The following is a 21,779-nucleotide window of genomic DNA, read 5'->3' on the forward strand; positions in this document are numbered from 1 at the left end:
TGCCTTACTTTGGAGTTACCCATTATCCAATATAACCAAACCTAACCTGAACTAAATGATAAAGAAACAAATGAAAAAGTTAAATATGTGGGGGTAGGGGGAATAAGGTTAGTTTATATGCTCAACTTGGCAAGAAATACTCCGATCAATGTAAGCGCTTTTAGTTTTAAAGTTTTAAAAATCAGCCAATAAAGAAGTAACACAAACTTGTATTTTCAAATGTTCAAAACAAATTATTTTTTTTCTAAAAAAACTTGTAGATCTCCTAATTTTATCTTCTCTAAGATTAATTAGCTTTCAATAATGATATAATTAGTTTATAATTCTATAATTGACAGAAAATATTTTTTTCACCTTTTGACTTAATACAATTTGATATTTTTTTTACAGATGCATTTTCATGGTGGTATTTTTTTTATAGCGAATCCTTTCTTTAACTTGGGTTGGTCCATACGTCCGTACTAGTTTATTTAGGCACGTTAGAATTGTCCTATTGATTTCAAACTTTATAATTAATCTATTTATCTGATTTTTTGATTAATGATTCCTAGACAACAAAGTACAATATAATATGAGAAGATTCTCTATAATCAATTACTAAAAACGTAAGTATGTCCTTAAAGAGCATCCTGCATTTAAATCAGCCTTAAGGCAAAGAATTCAATTGCGCGCAGCTGACGAGCCCTGATTACCTATTAACCTGTTTTAATCCTAAATACGTGATTTTTTAAAGGCACATTGGTAGTACATTCGTGACATTTATAAATTTAAGAAATATTTTAGGCGGTCTATGGATTAAATTGGTAAAAATGGGCGGAGTCCCATTGTCAATAATCCCCTTCATAAACATATGTTATAAGGGGGACAAATAATTTGGGAAGGAAATATTAAAAACGACAATATTTTCCATGGGTATATAAGACAGAAAATTTGATTAATACATTCAGATTGTCCAACAGGTTCTAACTGTTAACAGGTACAAATATTATTTTAATTATAGATTTATTTTCAAGTACAGTTGACACCAGATACGTAAATTTATAATTCTAGTTCTATTATTGGACCTATGATTTGTTATTTAGATAGTCTTCTGCAATCTTTTTGAGGAGATTTACTTTGAACGTCAAGAATAAACAGTTACTATTCCACAGTTCTGTTTAATTTTGCTATTTTTTGTCACTTGTAGCATCGAAGCTTCTCTATAATTAGGTTTAATTAGGTCATGTTAAATAGTACACCAAATTCAAGTCTATGTACGTACATACTTATTTCACTTAAAACTTTCATTTGTAACAATATGATCATTTAGACAGTAATGAAGTACACATTGTTGTTGGCAGCGTTGGCAAGTGTTCTCCTGGCCCAAGCCATTGCAGAGGCTAAAGCAGATGCGGCACCTCCACGTTGTCTCCGCAACCCCTGCACTCGAGGATGTCCCAAGGCAAGAAGCCCAAGCTGTAGATACAAGAGATCAGCTGATTCTGAAGCCGATGCCATACCTCCACGCTGTCGTCGCCGACCCTGCAGCCGAGGATGTCCCAGGGCAAGAAGACCAATCTGTAGAAGAGGTAAGAGATCAGCTGATGCTGAGGCCCTTCCACCTTCCTGCACCTGGAATCCTTGTGCCAATCCAAGGGGTTGTCCTGCAGAATTGAGAACCCACTGCCCCCCCGAAAAAAGATCCGCTGACTATCCCCCAATTCCTTGTTACAAGCTCCCAGGCGGCTGTTATTATCATAAGGGCTAAATGCACAATAGGTTAAGAATAAGCAACTATTATATTTATTCCTTGCATTCCGTACACATTACAACAATCTTCTTTTCCTTATTAATATCATTAATAATGCAACCGAACCGCATCTTATAATATCCTAATACATAAAGTAGTAAGTTTTTTTTGTTTGTTTGACTCTAGCTTATGATTTCGATAACTACTAAACTGATTGAGTTTCATTTTATGGATGGTTTTTTATGGTCCCTGCATAGTATTAAGCTATTAAATTTGGTTTTAGACCCTTTTCCTACTTTCCTTACTCCTGCAAATACATAGATACTAGATGCTAGGAGCGCAGCTGCTAGTATGATATATAAGAATATTAATGACTATGATTTATATTATATTTAAGTATATGTTCCATATTATATCTATCAAATTATATTTAAAATACATTTATTAAATATTAAATGTTTATTTTCTTTTATTAAATTCATATGTATTAATTCTAATGTAGGTTGATGACACTGGACTATATATTGAAATGGTACCCCCAAAGTTTAAAATATAAATATCTCTATATACATTATACATATACTTAGGGTCAGTCGGTTCAACCGTCCATATGTCAGTAACGGATAGCTAATTTAGGCGTATAAGAATTGTCTTATTGAATTTAAACTTGGTTGAGTAGTTAGGTTTAATGTAGAAACCGTAGTAACTCTAAACTTGACTTTCATTTAATACATGTTAATGTTTCACTTTTTTTTGACAACCATCTTTTTTACGTTATAAAATTCATTAATCATTATGGTTATTATAAATTTTAAAAGTTAGTATGTTTTTCAACCTATATTAAAAAAATACACTATTCTAAGACATGAAGATATATTTCGATTTTAGCAATCATTTTCAATTCATTTTGTCTCTTGTAGAAGTGAATCAAGCAATATTAGCTTGGTCGTTTTATAAAAACATGTAGAATTTAAGGCACACAAAAGTGTTACCTTGACGGATTTATTATTACTTGGATCTTACACCAGCTTATCATGTATTCTTATAAAATGAAGCTTGTAGCAGGCTAAAAGTGATCATTCTCCGGCAAAACCCCTTACCCCACCCCCTCTACTCTTACTAGATGAACGAACTGACTAATAAATAAAGTCCATGTTAGCAACCTAAATCGACTACAATTTTACCTTTGGTCCATAATGTCCACGAATACTTATCGATTTTTACCTTAGATTTTTCTGTCATGGTTAAATACTTGATTTTGCCCATTTCATCGTTGAACTCAAGGCGATTGTCGTTCCATTGTTGTCTAAAATTATTTCCAATAAAAAAATCTCCAAAATTATATAATGAAAAGAACGAAAATTTACCACTTGTAAAAATAAATATAATATTAAAGCTCCAATTTTTATCAAAACAGAAAAAAAGACAATTTTTAACACGATTGAAATATTTTCGATTTTTGGGGAGGGCTTTTTTCTTTTGATATCAACTATTTGGCCTTTTACACAGAAACAAGGATGACAAAATCTATGGGCAGCGAAGTATGGATGGGCAAACGGACAAAATAAGTTTCAGAGCAGATGTTACGTGGTCATAAATAAACAATATATTTTTAGAAGAATATCACGAAAGCTTTCATATATATTTTTGGATGATTAAAGCATGACTGAAAGACCAAATGCTCATTGGTAAAGGGAATTTTGAATTGCACCAGAAAAAAAACATATATTTCTCCCCTAGCTGACAGACAGACGGACAGACAAACAGACAAAGTGAAATATAAAAATATTCACCTGAATGTAATTTGAACACTAAACTCCATTTTGACATCATCTATCTTTTCAAAACTTCTAACATACAGGTTGACAAGGATCAGGGTTGGCCCATCTGGATGCATTTGCACACAGTTAAAATTGAATTTCAGTGATTTATTGACAATATCATAAATACAAAATAACCCGCGGGATTAATTGTACTTAAATGGTAACTACTTTTCCTATGTCTGACTAGTGACTAGTTATAAATATGTGAAATTTTATAATACATCAAAGTAAGTCTTTTTTCATATTTTGTCTTTCCCTTAAGATTTCGCTACCGGCCTAGATAGTTTTTAGCTATTTTTTACTAAAAATTTAAGATTTTAAGATGCCCAAAGGGGCACAACCTATAGTAATGTATATATATATTAGGGTGGGTCGATTTTGGACATTTTTTTTCTGAGGCCAAAGCGGGGATCTGCAAATGATTTGTATGAGTCTTAAAACCGCTGACGACCAGACATTCAATTGTATAGCTATTTGTAAATGGGAGTCAAAAATTTACTGAATCAGAACTATGGCTTCATGGTGCTCCCAGGAAAGGCATTGAGGAGTAGAATCAGGAACTTTTGACCGTTTCAAAAAATCTCGTTCCTAGCCTGAGAAAATCTAAAAAACCTCTACAAATTGGACAATTCTAAATAAACCTTTAAAAAATGTGTTTTTTAGTGATTTCTAAGGCTAGGAACGAGATATTTTGAAACGGACAAAAATTCAAGATTCAGCTCCTCAAGGCCTTTCCAGGGAGCATCATGAAGCCATAGTTCTGATTCAAAAAGAAATTTGAATGTCGTCTTTGCATATTAATGAGTAATCAAATATATTTTTTATTGGTCGCGTTCTAAAACTCAATTTTTTAAAATTCTTTTTCGGTCAGAAATGTTTTAAAGGTTAATTTTATCTGTTGCATATCCCCTCTTTGTCTAATTCCGATATGAACCCGCCCTAATATATATATATATATATATTTTGAAATTAATTTTATGCATTAATAAAAAAATTGTGTTAATATCATTTTTAAATGTTATTACCGTTGCGGTCTTGTTTCAATTTCAATCTTAAAACATACAAGTTTGATAGTACCTAGTCATATGAAAGTTTATATTTTATATATTTTAAAAGTTTTAAATCTTTTGCATACACCCATTAAAAGTTATGAAGGAAAACATTTTCCATACATTCGCTTATTGAAAGAGTGCTTTTTTACAGCGAAGCTATTTCATAAATGTTATAAAAAGAAAAAGAAAGAAAGAGAGAGAAAGATAGATAGAGAACGAGAAAAAAAAGAAAGGGAGAGAAAGAAGAATAGAAAACGCAAGAGAAAGAGAGATATAAAAAGTAAGAGAATGAAAGAGAATGATTAGTAGCATTGACTGACGTCCTTTACATCTGCTGCTGGCAATACCTTACTTCTGAAATTTATCAATGAAATTTTATATAAACACCATTAGCAACATTAGAAAACTGACAAATAGGACACCATGGAATCTGTCCCGATTTTGTATAACTTTTGCGGAACATGTTCCAGTTACGTCATATTTTTCTTTCCCGAAAAAGGGAAGGGGGGAAGAAAATCTCTTCAAAAGAGATGGGGAAAAAGCCCTTTTCTCCCATCTCTTTTTTCTTCCCCCTTCCCTTTTTTTCTTTCCCCCTTCCCTTTTTCGGGAAAGAAAAATATGACGTAACTGGAACATGTTCCGCAAAAGTTATTCACAATCGGGACAGATTCCATGGTGTCGACAAATAGTATTACTTTTTTTTGCCAATGGATCAAAAATTTAGCTGTTTTGCATTTTTCTGTCCTAGTCATATTTAGTTCTAAGACTTTACAAGTTAGTTAATTTAATTAATAATAGTTTACAAGAACCATTAATTTTGTTAATAAATGCTTTTAAAACTACTTCTTTATGCAACAGCATTTGACAATATGATTACAATACAAAAAGGGATTAAATTGATTTGAATATGGTATAAAAAACTTTCTTTAAAAACTTTCACTGTTTACTAAAATTAACATTAGCGTAAGCAAGGATGACATCATCATAAAAGCGAAGCTCCATGATCAGAAGGAAGAACAAAATAACATTGACAGCTATATAGTGTCAGAACTTAATTTGTGAGTTTAAATAAAATTGTACATAAGTTTAGTTGCAAAATTGATAAAAAATAGGATACAGTAAAAGGACATTTTTAGGATTTGATTATATATAGGTTTCTTGCTTATATTAGTTTACCTTGTTATCCTTGGACCTAACTGATTTAGTAATCATCACGCAAAGTTTTAAATCAATAGGACAATTCTAACTTGTCGAAGTTAACCAAAAAAGGTAACCATTACAGACGTACGGACGGACGTATGAACGGGTCGACCCAAATTCATTGATATATACTCATATAGCTTAAATACTTCAGATTGCTTTTTCTCAATTTAGAAAAAAAGTATTTTTTAAAAGACCTTCCTCCGAAAAATGCTTTTTAAAAGTTAAAAATGAGTTCTTTGACCGAAAAATATCAATTTTGCATAATAGAACATTAACTAGGCCTGAAATAAGGGAATTGGAGCTTTCGCAGTATTCCATAAAATTGTGAGCAATCTTCCAGTCAAATGCGCTTAATGAGTCTAACTGTTCTTAATGATGTCCAAACACAAAGTATAATTAAATGCTTATTTAAAAACAGTTTGACCTAATACGCGCATTTGACTGTAATCTTACTCACAACTTTACGGAATTATGCGAAAGCTACTATTTCCTTTATTCCGGTTTTATATTTATTTTAACCATAGAGAAATGTAGTAAGTGTTTCTTTAAGCTATATCTTTGTTGAATATATTATATGTATATTATTGTAAATGTATATTATATTGTGTTAAGCTGATGAAAAATAATGGATACAATATTAGTAGAAATTAAGGTTCAATAAACTTAAACCAAATGATCTTAAGGGATAAGACAATAGCTGATACATTGATGTGTATCCCCAACGGTGATAATTATTGGTTGAAAAATTTAGACACTTCTATTTTAGAACCAACAAATTAAAATTAAATGAAGATTCAAAATTGTAAAAGCCAACAAATAAGATAACGTGATTATAAAACTTTGGGTACCAGTGTAAATGATTTGTCAAATTTCCCCCTTTCCCAGGTTAAACAATTTTTTAAATTAAATCTAACTATTCACAAAATCACAAATGATATAATTATACATATACATATGCAAGACATAATACTTTTTAGAATTTTTAAAATATATTTCAAAAAAAGGTCTTTTACCAATTATATAAATCAAAGAGAATTGCAAAACCCGATATTACTTACAACTTAGTGAAGTAGTATTTTATGTTTTTTTCTTGCGTACATTCTAAGACTTTGAGACCCTAGAATTGTGTTAAGTCTTTGTTTTATCCATGATTATAATATCTCATGTCTGGGCCACCTAATTAACAATTCCTAATCTTATCAATAATCTTCGATAATCTTCCATACCAATATACATATTACATATAGCACAGGGATCTTAAGGGATAAGACAATGGCCAATAATGATAAACAAAATTGCTACTTCTGTGAAACGTTTGGACACTCCACTTATAGAACCAACCAATCAAAATTCAATAAAAATCCCAAAAGCTTTTGAACCAACGAATAAGAAAACGTTATCATAAAACTTTGGGGACTAGTATAACAGCCCATTGTCCCCTGACACATAACCCAGGGTGTAACGAATCCTATATGTAATGCACCTTCCCTCACTCACTCCTTCCCTCACTCACTCCTTCCCTCACACACTCCTTCCCTCACTCACTCCTTCCCTATCTCACTCCTTCCCTCACTCACTCCTTCCCTCACTCACTCCTTCCCTCACTCACTCCTTCCCTCACTCACTCCTTCCCTCACTCACTCCTTCCCTCACTCACTCCTTCCCTCACTCACTCCTTCCCTCACTCACTCCTTCCCTCACTCACTCCTTCCCTCACTCACTCCTTCCCTCACTCACTCCTTCCCTCACTCACTCCTTCCCTCACTCACTCCTTCCCTCACTCACTCCTTCCCTCACTCACTCCTTCAATTACTCACTCCTTCCCTCACTCACTCCTTCCCTCACTCACTCCTTCCCTCACTCACTCCTTCCCTCACTCACTCCTTCCCTTACTCACTCCTTCCCTCACTCACTCCTTCCCTCACTCACTCCTTCTCTCACTCACTCCTTCACTCACTCACTCCTATCCCTCACTCACTCCTTCTCTCACTCACTCCTTTCCTCACTCACTCCTTCCCTCACTCACTCCTATCCCTCACTCACTCCTTCTCTCACTCACTCCTTTCCTCACACTCCTTCCCTCACTCACTCCTTCCCTCACTCACTCCTTCCCTTACTCACTCCTTCCCTAAGAAATGTTGTATACCGATATTAGAATGAGTATATGCTATTAGAGTGGCGTTAGAATTAAAGCTATTAGAGTACATATATGTTACATATAACTTCTTAAATTTTTTATTTGAATTTTTTTTCAATATTCACCCATTGTGACGGCAGTATAAATGTGTGGTCGCTATGCCCTTGAAGGGATACCGCAAAATGTATTATACATATATTTTTATAATAGATACATTATTAGATTACTGTTTTTCTTCCCGAGGTAGAAATAATATGTATTAATATCAAGGAGGGTGGGGACATTAGACTGTTTATTACACCATCAGAGTAAAACACTATTTGGTTATTGAAAATCAACCAATGGTGTCGCTTATATCAACACAGCACAAAGAAAATAATTTAGAAGCAGACGAAAAAGATCTTTGAAAAAGAAAGGGAGGTAGTTGTCTGTATATACACCTATACTAAAGATCTGTCTCCAAAATTTAAAAATTAAAATTTTAAATAATAATGTTTTTTTTTATTAGCTGGCTGAACATTTTTGGGGACTTGATTTTTAATTGGTTGGTTCATTAAGTTGAGTGTCCAATTGTAATCTACAAAAGGGGTAATTTTATTAATCATCATTGGAGATATACTTTAATAAATTGGCCATTGTCTTGTCCCTTCAGACCCCTGATAAATAATAGAAATATTAACATGGTTAAGTGTATGACACCTATAGAAAAATTATTCTGTCGGAAAAATTTATTTTTACGTTAAAGGTTCGAATTCACGCAAAATATGAGGAAAAACAAAAACAAAAACAATTGTTATTCAAAACAGAAGGTTGATGCAGATTAGAGTCTGTACATCTTTAACATTTTCTATCATTTTTGAAAGCGAAGCTTTTCTATAATTAGGGTCAGTCGAACTGATCTTCTGTAACGGTTAGCTTTTTTCGTGGAGCGGTTATCACATTTTATTAATTTAGACATGTTAGAATTGTCCCATCGATTTAAAACTTTGCATGTTGATTTCTGAAGTAGTTAGGTACAATGTAGAAAGTGTAGCAACTCTATAATTGTTACCAGAATGTCCTTACATCCATTTTAACCCTGTTAATTATTAACTATTTTTATTTGAATGCAAAGTTCCTGATTGCTCTCTGGTTAGATTTGTTCCTCTTGGTCTAGTTATAAGACATTAATAAAGCTAAATTTCACTTCTTTTAAGCAATAACATTTAAAAGGACCAACATAAAAAAGGTTATATAATAAAAAACAAGAATGATAATATCCATAAGTGACATCACAAAGAAACATTGACAATTGGACAAAGACTTACGACAAAAGAAATTATTAAGTGAATGTAGATTGGTCACAGAAATTTTCACATAAAAAAGGATGTAGAATACGTGGATATTGTAAGAGATTCTCGCATACCGCGATATAATGTTTCTCACAGCTGGCTAATGTAACGATTACCCAGAAGTAAACACGATCTTATGACTTTATTCAATCCATCCAATCACCGTGGAGGAACGTATTGACCGAAATTTGACGACTATATTAGCAACATTAATTGAAGACAAAAATTCTCCTGGCACAATATCCACATATTCTTTGTCCATTGGTATATAAGTAGTATAAAACATGAAACTAAGAAACAAGAAAATGGGGATGACTAATAGAAAAGTCTGAAAATAGATCAAACAGACAAACACAAACACTTATGGAGTATCTTTGCTAGTATAAAAAGATTAGCTTTATTATTCCTAATATGGGGATCATAAATATTTGGATGTAGAATACTGTCCAGTATCTGCTTCTCTACTTGTCTAAATAGATAGATAGATATACAGATAGATGTATGGATAGATATATAGTTATGCAGATAGATAGATGGATAGATATACAGATAGATGGATGGATAGATATATAGATATACAGATAGATGGATGGGTAGATAAATTGATATACAGATAGATGGATGGATATGTAGATAGATATACAGATAGATGGAAGGATAGATATATAGATATACAGATAGATGGATGGATAAATATACAGATATAAGAATGGATAGATATATAGATATACAGATATAAGAATGGATAGATATATAGATAGATGGATGGATAATTATACAGATAGATAGATGGATAGATATACAGATAGATGGATGGATAGATATATAGATATACAGATAGATGGATGGGTAGATAAATTGATATACAGATAGATGGATGGATATGTAGATAGATATACAGATAGATGGAAGGATAGATATATAGATATACAGATAGATGGATGGATAAATATACAGATATAAGAATGGATAGATATATAGATATACAGATATAAGAATGGATAGATATATAGATATACAGATAGATGGATGGATAGATATATAGATATACAAAAATATGGATGGATAGATATATAGATATACAGATAGATAGATGGATAGATATATAGATATACAGATAGATGGATGGATAGATATATAGATAGATGGATGTAGAATACTGTCCAGTATCTGCTTCTCTACTTGTCTAAATATATAGATAGATAGATTGATGGATAGATATACAGATAGATGGATGGATAGTTATACAGATAGATGGATGGATAGTTATACAGATAGATGGATGGATAGATATACAGATAGATGGATGGGTAGATATATAGATATACAGATAGATGAATGGATAGATATACAGATACATAGATATATAGATATACAAAAAGATGAATGGGTAGATAAATGAATAACTAGCAGGATGCTTCAAGAACCAGGCACTTTAATTCTCTTGTGTTTAGAGCCAAAAAAGACTTAGATATTATTATTTCGTATTTTAAGGAAGATGATTAAAGTCCCATCACAGATTATGACGTCATACCATAGAATAACCAATGAGAGGCCAGCATAAATTTTACCATTGGTCAATTACAGTGTTTACTGGCCTCTCATTGGCTATTCTATCGTATGACGTCATAATCTGTTGAGGGACTTTAATCATCTTCATTTTAGGACACCTCTTAAAATATACCTTGATTTTGAATGGGTCCTGTGGCAGCCAGAAAGCATGGATCAATTTTTTACCCTCTAAAAGTTGTATATTTGTGAAATACAAAAGTCAAATATTTTGTTACTACTGTACCTATTACAACTAACATGAAAAGGGAAAAAACCTTATTATAGAAAGGAGGGGGGGGGGGGCGATAGATCATCCCCCCCCTACCAGAATAGGGTTAAGATAGATAGATACCTGTAATTAACAAATTTTGGTCTTTGTGTTGGTCTTCTATGAGAGTGGTATCTTTGGTCCCTGAAACATATATATATATATAGATAGATAGATAGATCGCCCTTAGCAGTACCAACAGGTCATTGGACCAAGTGAGTTTAAACAGGATGCTTAATGGCATTTGCAAAATCAGTTGTTCATCTTGACTTCCAAAAAATAAACATTTGTTCTTTTAGAGTTAGCTCGCCAATAAAACCACAATAATGAAAATTTAATAAAAATCCGGCATTTTTATATCAAGGGTAATAACTGAAAAATTATTTTTTTCCAAAGCTTAGGATCTTAAAAACTACTGATCCGATCAAGTTCTCTTATTTAGGCAAGATTCACATAAAGACTTTTATGATTTTAGGCCATTCTATTTTCAGATTTAAGTCTTTGGATGGTTTTAAGCCAGTTTTCCAGCCCCTCTCTCATCCACTTCGAATACAGAAAACCTAGAGGCTAGGGGCATAGCAGTTAATAAATATAACCTATTAAATAACCGACTAAACAATAATCTAAGCATATTGAGTAGTAACAACAGTAACAAGCCCTTCTCACTCCACAGGGGGAGCATAGGCCGCTGACAATTTGTCAGTGTTTCTGTAACAATGGGGCTTTTTATGGATATGGGATAGGGTTGTCAGCCCTAAGCCCTATGATTGCGATGTAAAGCGTCCATTTGCCCATATTGAGTAGCATTGCACAAATTTATTGCTTGAACTAAAACTAAATATATAAGAGAAAGATTAATTCCAATGCTGACAGATTGATTGATAGGTAGATAAATATTGAATCAAATTTCAATAGAGATTATTCACAAAATTGTGAAAAATCCATTCTTCTACATTTATTACCTAGCCGATAATATCTTAAGGGATAAGACAATGAACGATAAATTGATATACACCCCTTATTATGAAATACAAAATTATTAAACTTTATTACTTATATTAATATTATTGGTGGAAAAGTTTGGACACTGCAAGTTTGTACCAACCAATTAGGATATCAAAACCCTCGACTGTTGCTCGTCGTCGGGGAGGTGATAGGTTCGAATCTCGGCTTAACACCGCGTAATAAGTAAAGTCATTAAATATGGTTCCTACTACTGCTATATAGGGGGAATCCCATGGCCTAAAATTAGCGCAACCAATTACCATGCACAGTTCGAGCTTCCAGACAAAGGTCGTGCAATCAAAGAGTTTGTTGTCTAATGTATGTTGCTTAATCTAATACTACGGGTGTCATCCCCTTAGTTATCCTTGGTTGTTGGATAACAGATAAAATCTTCCACATTAAAATTGCGAAAAAGATTTAACATTGGACTGTTTATTACACTAGTTTCCAAAGTTTTGTGATAACGTTTTCTTATTCGTTGGCTTAAAAGCTTTGGAGACTATTATTGAATTTGGATTAGTTGGTTCACTAAGTTGTCTGTCCAATCGTTTTAACCAATAATTGTAATTTACAGAAGGGGTTAATTTTGTGTACAATCATTGGGTTATACATCAATTTATCGGCCATTGTCCTATCCCTGTAGATCCCTGATGGCCACAATGCAAAGCGATAGAAAGGCCATTTCAATTCTTTCAAAACTTTCCTTCAAAATTTTAATATTTTCCTACTAATGGCGGTTTTCATGTATGTGTGTGTGTGTGTTTTGTGTGTTTATTTGTGTGAGATTGTGGGTGTTTTAGCAAAACTTTTGGGTGCTCTTATGAAGCAGCCTACAAATTTTCATCTTGATTTTAGATATACATATTTTTCCAAAAATAAATTTTGAAATTTTTTTTTATAAATGTCAAGATAAGATAATAATTTCTGATGATTTGAATATTATGTTTGATGCTGTAGCAATAGATTTACTGTTAAATATTTGACATCGTATTATAGACAGCTTTCCATGGCTATTAAAATGAAAAATTATAAGATTTGGGGGCTAACAAGACTAATATTAATTTAAGGATTTTTATTTTAATAGGCATGGAAAATTGTCTATAATTCAACAATATACATAATTTTTGAACACAGTAATAGTGTCTGACTGATTATGACGTAACAAAAAAAAATTAGCCAATGAGAGGCCGTTATTGATCAATTGTAAAATTTATAGTGGCCTCTCATTGGCAAATTTTTTTTGTTACGTCATAATCAGTCAGACACTATTACTGTGTTCATAATTTTTCAGTATGGCTCAGAACCGGTTCTAATCCATTATCCAGCGGATATTAATCAGTTTCTAGGCCATACTGTAAAAATATTTTTTTTGTGGATTCTAGTGAACTTTAAAGATATCTTTTCTACAGCGACATTTCTGAAAAGCTGAAAGTAAAACTTAGTTTTAATGACAGAAAGAGAGAAAGAAAAAAAGAATAAGAAGAATTACACAAATAATAGAAGAATCATTTTTGTTTACAAGAAAAGAAGATAATTTAGGATGTAACAAAATGGATTCGAAATATGCAAAGCAATCATTTGAAATGTGGCGTTTTTCTTCAAAGTGCCTGGTTCATCAAAGAACTTCCCCCCTACTTATTTTGAAAGGAAATTAGGTTATATCATTTGTTTGTTTTTTACTTTAGGAGATGTTAGGTCAGGTTATATTTGGCACTGGGTAGCCCCACAGGGTTAGGGAATTGCAAGTGTAGTATGCTCCTTACTTTACCCGGCTATATTGTAGCTTCGCTTCTCCAGCTCTATGTTTATATGTTTAATTTTGGAAATCTACCGTTAGTTAAATTGTTAAGTGTAGATAAGCGAATCTTATCTATAATTACGGTCAACACGTCTGCTTACACGCTCGTAATTCCGAACCCCCGAGGCTACAGCAGGGCCACACCCCCACACAAGCATAGACCAACCTTAGTAATAACCTCACCAAATTTTCTATTTATTTTAAAAATAAGGTGATTTGGTCAGTGTTCAATGAGCACTTTCAGGAAAAGCACCAATATATAAATGTAAATCATATAATTTTGTTTTGAATTTTATCGGCGAATATTTATACAATATCTATAACACAAAAAGATTGTCTATTGAATGAGTTATTATATGCCTAGATACATTGATTGTGCAAAAAGGGGGTTAAACACCTACCCATCAAGGTTTACACCCCCCTGAAAAAAAACTGTGCACGCCTCTGATTGATAAACTTTGCGATCAAAAATAACTCGAATTTCTTACTGCACCTTTTCCAAACAATACCCTTCACATACAAAACCTTATGACTTCTAAGTTTTGCAGTAACTATTTTAACAATTTACCAATGAAGATAGTTTCACTCAAAACTTTTTTTTACTTTCAAAACCCCTTTGCTTGTCTTTAATTTTTGAGAAAAAAATCATCTATAGTCTCTGAGTGGAGCCCCATCCTTATGGGCTACTATCCCTGAAGGGTTCTTTTTCCTTTACTTAACCCAACCTAACCTAACCCAAGATTAGCAATAAAACCTCACTTTTTCTTTAGAGGGTTTGTCTGTGGTCCAAAAGAAAAAAATATGTATATTACTATTGCAAAAGGACGGATAACTAGAAGACACCACTTAATTATAGAGGAGCTTCGCTAGTTAGGATGTACATTGTCCTCTACCCTTGAAACTATATATAGTAGTATGAGACTAGAATTCGTGACTGGAATAGTTATTTATCGCATCGTATTATAGAGAGCTTTCCGCGGATATTAAAAAATATAAGATTTAAGCAAAATATTTTAGCCTCGAGGGGCCGAAGGCCTGGACTCACAAAATAGGTATTTATTTTAGGATTTTTTATTTTAATATTAAAACTAAAATTAGTTGTAAACTATGCTATACATAATTTTTAGTATGACCGAGATCCGGTACTAATCCAGTGGACATTAATCGGTTTCGAAGCCATAATGGAATTACAATTCCCATCCTCATTAAACATTTATATGCTACGCAATTGTAAAGTGTGATTACAAAACTACATGAAAGAATATGTAGATTAAAAAAGTAAGGGAGGGGACATTGGGCTGTTAATTACACTAGTCCCCAAAGTTTTGTTATTCGTTGGCTTAACAATATTGGGGACTTTTGTTAAATTTTGATTGGTTGGTTCATTAAGTTGAGTGTCCAAACCTTTCAACTATTAATTGTAATCTACAGAAGTGGTAATTTTGTGTATGATTATTGGGGACAAATATATATTAATCAGCCGTTATCTTATCCCTTTAGATCCCTGAGAATATCATGTAAAGTGAAACTCATAGCTGGATAAAAAAACCAGTTTATGGCTTAACAATATTGGGGACTTTTGTTAAATTTTGATTGGTTGGTTCATTAAGTTGAGTGTCCTAACCTTTCAACTATTAATTGTAATCTACAGAAGTGGTAATTTTGTGTATGATTATTGGAGACAAATATATATTAATCAGCCGTTATCTTTTCCCTTTAGATCCCTGAGAATATCATGTAAAGTGAAACTTATAGCTGGCTAAAAAAACGAGTTTAAAACTTACTCGGTGTTTCCCGTCTGTTAGTCATGCTACAAAGAATTACATATATTATACTTTTTTCTTTTTCGCTCACTCTTTTTTATGACCGCTGAACATCCAAACTTTTAATCTGTTTTAGCCATCCAAGATTTTATTTTATTTTGCTACTTATGGATGTTTGTACTCTTTTTTAGTATTCTTTCTGTTTTGGCTGCTTTTTGGTGGGATTCGCAGAACTGTTGTTGAGATAATCCCCACCAGACAATAAATAAACATCTAGTTTTTAACTACATACAACTTGCAACCATGAACAAGAACGTAACCGCCCAAAACAGGCATAAATAAAAAAGTAATAATCTAAAAAGATTAGTTTTATAAAGACGGCCTTAAAATAAAAAAAAGATTATTTTCCTTTCATGTACTGTCATAAAAACTTGAATCTTACAAGCTAAAAAATGAAAATATAAGGAAATCACGCAGTGAACTGTGAAGGACTAGAATACTACCACATAATAGGAGAAAAATTTAAAGAAAGTGTGAGACACACATAAGAAATATACAACTATAGAGCTTCACTTTTGAAAATAAAAAAAGTTTTTCAAAAAACTTGCATTAAAAATAAAATTTAACTTATGTAAACATTAAAACTTATAAAAGCTAATAAAAATGTATGGGTTAGAAAATTAGTAAATCTAAAGAAAAATTATAACAGTGAACTAAAAATATCCTTATTATAGAAAAGTAACAGGATGTTTATCTGTCAGTGTGTGTGTCTGTCTGTACTGAAGGATCTAGCTAACCGCTGAACCGATATGGTTCTCCTTTACAATCTCTCATAGGCCCATGGATAATTTTTAACTTTTTTGATGGTTAGTGTACCACTACCCTTCAAATAGAAATAGAAGCCCTCAAAAATTAAAAAAAATCTTTTTCAACCTCAAATAGTTTTTTTTTCAGCAGATGCCAATTCCCTATTCCTTCATGGTAAAAGATTTGTAAAGATTCTTATTTCAAGGAGATTTTTTTCTTAGATAATTTTTATGTAATTTCTTTTTAAATTGAAGTGGTTATAAAAATAAATATACATTAAATTTTAATGTATTTTTTTTAACAACTATTATCTTTAAGACTAACACAGATATCAAAATATTCAAAAAAAAAAAAATGAATTGAACTTGATGGATCGATTGAAATAATCTTAAAGCATTTTTTACCAATAAGAGCAAGGATTTTAAGGAAAATAATACTTGATGATTACTCCATCTGTAGATTCAAATTATTATTGGCTGAAAAGTTTAGAACCATCCAATTTAAATTTATCAACTTTCTAAATTTTTTTTGAGCCAAAGAGCAATGAACGATGGTTATAAAATTTTGGGCATCAGTTTAATCAACAATCCACTGTTCCATGCTATGAAAGTGTTTGTATGTTTATACATAGATGTTAATGTCTATTAAAACTCATACTAATACATAATATGCATCAAAAGAACAGCAAACAAGTTTGGATGTATGATCCTCAACTGTCATGTACATATACACTTATAGACCCCACCCCCCTACACACACACACACACACACACAAACACTTTACTGCTAATAAGCAATACACTGCACTGTAAGAACTTTGGATATTTTACTCAAAGTACCTAGCGGGCACAGATATTCCAGCCCCTTTTTAGAAAAAATATGAAAATAAAAAGTGGGGGTATTTTTTTATGTCTAACCCCTGGGGAAGGCTCTAATCCATCTACCCAATAAAACCTTACCTACAGTAGGACACTAATACAAGAAAAACTACCCCCCCCCTTAATTTTTTTCTATTTAGTTAAAAAGATGGGTGGAGAATTTCTGCACTCAAGTAGGGACTTGATTTTTCATTTTACAATCCGCAGAAAGCTGTCTGTAATACGATGCGATAAATACTAATACTCTTTAAAAAAGATATTTTTTACAGTACATATATGTATCTACAAATAAACAGTACACATAAATGCATTCAATTCCATTTAGTACTGTTTTAAATAAATTTGCTTAAAATCAATGCTTTTTTTGATACTTTTAAGCTAAGGTTCCTATAATTAGGGATGGTCTGTACGTTTGTCAGTACGTCCGTCCGTGACAGATAGCTGTAATTGCTAGAATATAAGAATTGGTAACATGCTTTGCGTTTAAACTAACTTTTTACAAAATTATGTTTCTAATTGAATTTAGATTATATTCAATTTAATTAAGTTAACCAAAATTGCATCCATTTTTCTTGGATTATATTTGGAATAACAAGGATAACAACATTCATAAAAGCGAAGCTCTAAATGGTAGGACAAACGAACATTAACACTTGCATAGTGTCAGAACTGAACAATTAGAATATAATTGTATAAAAGTCGAAAAAATTATTAGTTATAAGTTAGCTGAAAAACTGTTTAAATACAGGATAATAAATAAGGAAATACTTACATTTTTGGGAATTGATTATAGAGATGCTTCGCTTACAACATTGTAGCTTGTTGTCCTAGGAATGAGTATTCCAAAAATTAGGTCAATCAGATTATTATTATCACATAAATTTTTTTGTTAAAATAGTTAAAAATCAACATGTTTAAAATAAAGGTACGAACATTCAGGTAACGATTATAGTGTTCTTACGCTTTATAAATCTTACCTAACTACTACAGGAATCACCGTGCAAAGTTTGAAATCGATAGGACAATTCTAACATGCCTAAATTAACGTAAAAAGCTATCCGTTCCAGACGGACGGACCGACCCTAATTATAGAAAAGCTTTGCTTTCCCAAAATGATTTTTATTACCCCAAATTGGATTACCAATTTAGATTCTATTTTAGATGTTCAAATTGTTTTGGGTGCTTTAGATTATATCTTTGTATTTTGTAATAACAAGGATGATAACAGTCATAAAGGCACAAACGAACAATAACATATCCGTATATAAAAGTAACAGGATGTGTGTACCGAAGGATCTTGCTAACCGCTGAACCAATATTGTTCTCCATTTTAATGTAGCTTCTCAGAGGTTCTGGGATGGTTTATACCTGATTTAGTGTTGCGTACCATTACTATCCCAAGAGAAATTTCCCCAGCAAAGAAATACCCCCCAACCAAATAATACAGTTGACATAGATCCATGGAGGGAGGGGACAATAGACTGTAAATTACACTGGTACCCAAATCTATATAATCTCATTTGTTAGCATAAAAACTTTTGATATTTTCTTTAAATTTTGATAAGTTGTTTCCAAACTATGTAGTGTCCAAACTTTTCAATCAAGTAGTTTTATTCTGAAAAAGGAGTAATTTTGTTAATCATCATTCGGAATTTACACCAATTTAATTTGTTCTTTCCCTTATATCCCTGGATAAAACTGTTACATTTAATTTCAATTCCTTGTACAAACTGCAAAAGAGTTCAAAATTTTGAGAAAAGTTTGTGAGAGATGGAACAAAATAGAAATTAAAATGGATATGGAATACGTGGATATTGTGACAGGGGAATTTTTGTCGTCAATTTGGGTTGCTAATATAGACTTTAGATATTGGTCAATACTTTGCTCCATTGCATTCTTAGGGGAAGAAATAGGGTAGGGGGTATCGTTATTATAGCCAGCTAGGAGAAACATTTACTAGAGTATGCAGAAATCTCTTAAAATATCCACTAATATCAAATAATATAGATAATAGTATGCATCAAGAAAGATAGATGGATGGGTATATAGAGAGCGAGAGAGAGAGAGAGAGAAATGAGAAATATAGAGAGAATGATGTTCAGTATTTGAAATTGATAACTGGGTCAAAAGCACACAATTATGGTTTATTGTAAAGTTTTAATCAGCGAAGCTTCTCTAGATTCATTTTGTCTGTCTCTGTTCCCGTCCGCATGTACTATTGGCTCTACGTTGATCCATCATTCTGTCCTTCCGTCCCTATATCCGTCCATCTGTCCATCAGTCCGATCGTATGCCCGTTCATCTGTCCCGTTAGATCTGCTTTCTCCATCTCTTAAAGATATGATTGATGATATAATGATGGACTGATGATTTTTAAAAGCGAAGCTTTTCTATAATTATGGTACGTCCGTCCGTCACAAACGGATAGCTTTTTTTTATTAATTTAGGCATGTTAGAATTGTCCTAATGATTTCAAACTTTGCATGGTGATTCCCCTAGTAGTTAGGTACGATTTAGAAAGCGTAGCAAATCTATAATCAATACAAGAATGTCCATACGTCCATTTTTAACATATTGATTTTTTTACTTTTTTAACAACAAATTTTTATGTGATCTAATTATCCGATTGATCTGATTTTTGGTATGTTGATTCCTGGGACAACAAGTATAATGTTATAAGCGAAGCGACTCTATAATCAAGTCCTAAAAATGTAAGTAAGTCCATAAATAAGCAGTTTTTCAACAAATTTACTTAGAATTTTGCTTCGACTCTTATACATTTATATTCTGATTATTCAGTTCTGACACTATATAAGTGTTAATGTCCTTTTGTCCTACCGTTTCAGTGCTTCGCTTTTGTGGATGTTGTTATCTTTGTTTTGTAAAGATTCAATTGACTAATGATCATAAAATCTGTCTGCTTTTCGGTAATGCAACAAGATATGATCGATTTCTATATGACCAATGTGTTTTACTATGCCACTATTTCAGATAGACGGCTGAAGTTTATTGTGATAATTCCTTCGACCATTCAGAATCTATTCTATGACTTACTTTGTCCTTATGTCCTTCCATTTGATTTCTGTTATGGATTAATTTTCTTGACTTCTTTTACTATATATTTCTTTTTTTGCCTTAAATTTCTGATCTTCGCTACTTATGTATGTTGTTATTCTTGTTATGTTTGTCTGAACTTTATCAAATTTACCGGCATAATCTATTTATCTGTCTGCTTATACTACAAACAGGGATAGGTCACAACAAGACAATGCAACTGCAGTGGTTTCCCTTTAAATTCTTAGTTGAACAAGGACCCCCAAATATTTTTTGAATAACTTGAAAATAAGTAGTGAGGGTAGGGGTGATTGTATTTATGTTTTACTTTAGGTCAGGTTAGATTAGGTTATATTGGGTTCAGGGCATAGGTTTTGGTCCCGAAGGTATAGGCCCCGCAGGGGTTAGGAAAAGCTAAAAAAATAATCTTTCCTTATTTACAATTTATTCAATAAATAAGGAGATGGGTATCTTTGTTCGCTTGGGACTTTGAGGGAAACATTTTAATATCAATCCACCCCCTTAATTTTTTACTTTTCCCATTTAAAACTGAAATCAAATGGAGGATATACTTGTCCTACTTTTTTAACTTTGGACCAAAATGAAAAATAGTTACATTATATTATATAACGTTTGGACTGAAAACTCTTAATTGGCTGCCGCTGCAAAAAAAAGGTTTTCTTGAGGTACCCTGTCCCTGACACCACCAACAATATCTGGCTCTATCCTGCAAGGTTAATTGCTCTATATAATCCAGGGAGGGAGGGGATATTGGAATATAAATTACACTGGTACCCAAAGTTTTATTAACATCAAGGATCTATAAGATAAGACAATGGCGATAAATTAATGCACATCTCCAATGATGACACACAAATTTACCTCTTATGTAGATTACAATCAGTGATTGAAATAAATACAATCAAACAATAAATGTGCTAAATGAATAAGAAAACATTATTATAAAACTTTGGGGACTGTGTAATTACAACAATTTATCGCCCATTTGTCTATCCCTGAATATACCTGGTATAATCTCTAATTAATGAGTTTGTTGTAACAAAATTATATTTGTTTAAATTATTGCCTTACTCATAATATCATTTTATCACAAAAGACGACATTTAACCCATTAATATCCTATGCAGCAATCATGTATGTGAATCACATTCTGTCATCAGCTGACTTTTGTTTACATGTACATACATTCAATTGTCCTTTGACTTCCAATGTGATAGGGTTAAAACTGAATTGTAATCATTATTAATATGTTATTCTTATTGTGATTAATAGTTTTTCTTTGTGATCTTTATGCTTTTAAGGATTGTTTGATTTAATTATGACTGACTTGTAATATTTTCAGACACCTTAAAGCATTCT

The 21,779-nt window shown here is 32.2% G+C and overlaps 2 protein-coding genes and 2 long non-coding RNA genes across 8 annotated transcripts in view; 1 reads left to right on the plus strand and 3 right to left on the minus strand.

The window, feature by feature from the left end:
• RpL19 (ribosomal protein L19) overlaps positions 1 to 2,682 on the minus strand; it is a 249,838-nt gene extending 247,156 nt beyond the window's left edge. Inside the window, exon 1 of one of the 3 annotated variants that reach the window (XM_080148091.1) lies at positions 2,640 to 2,677. The gene's annotated coding sequence lies outside the window, so the exon portion shown is untranslated. Of the gene's footprint in view, positions 1 to 2,639 lie in introns of all 3 variants that reach the window. The other 2 variants (XM_080148092.1, XM_080148093.1) reach the window with 2 other exon arrangements.
• LOC145306132 (glutamate-gated chloride channel-like) overlaps positions 1 to 3,618 on the minus strand; it is a 40,474-nt gene extending 36,856 nt beyond the window's left edge. For all 3 annotated transcript variants that reach the window (XM_080148097.1, XM_080148098.1, XM_080148096.1), the window contains exons 1-2: positions 3,523 to 3,618; positions 2,954 to 3,035 (exon numbers count right to left, since the gene is read on the minus strand). In XM_080148097.1, the coding sequence (XP_080004223.1) occupies positions 2,954 to 3,035; positions 3,523 to 3,551 (111 nt within the window). In that variant the 5' untranslated portion in view covers positions 3,552 to 3,618. The remainder of the gene's footprint in view (positions 1 to 2,953; positions 3,036 to 3,522) is intronic.
• Positions 954 to 2,185, plus strand: LOC145305606 (uncharacterized). Its single transcript, XR_013874636.1, has 2 exons — positions 954 to 976; positions 1,310 to 2,185. It is a non-coding gene; the product is annotated as an uncharacterized LOC145305606 (long non-coding RNA).
• A 5,414-nt stretch (positions 3,619 to 9,032) lies between the features above and the next one.
• LOC145305367 (uncharacterized) overlaps positions 9,033 to 21,779 on the minus strand; it is a 52,112-nt gene continuing 39,365 nt past the window's right edge. Inside the window, exons 3-5 of the long non-coding RNA XR_013874579.1 lie at positions 11,179 to 11,238; positions 9,682 to 9,744; positions 9,033 to 9,096 (exon numbers count right to left, since the gene is read on the minus strand). This is a non-coding gene — a long non-coding RNA (uncharacterized LOC145305367). The remainder of the gene's footprint in view (positions 9,097 to 9,681; positions 9,745 to 11,178; positions 11,239 to 21,779) is intronic.

The sequence above is a fragment of the Acartia tonsa genome, chromosome 14 (genome assembly GCF_053477335.1).
Source record: "Acartia tonsa isolate MP-2025a chromosome 14, ASM5347733v1, whole genome shotgun sequence".
Classification (NCBI taxonomy): domain Eukaryota; kingdom Metazoa; phylum Arthropoda; class Copepoda; order Calanoida; family Acartiidae; genus Acartia; species Acartia tonsa.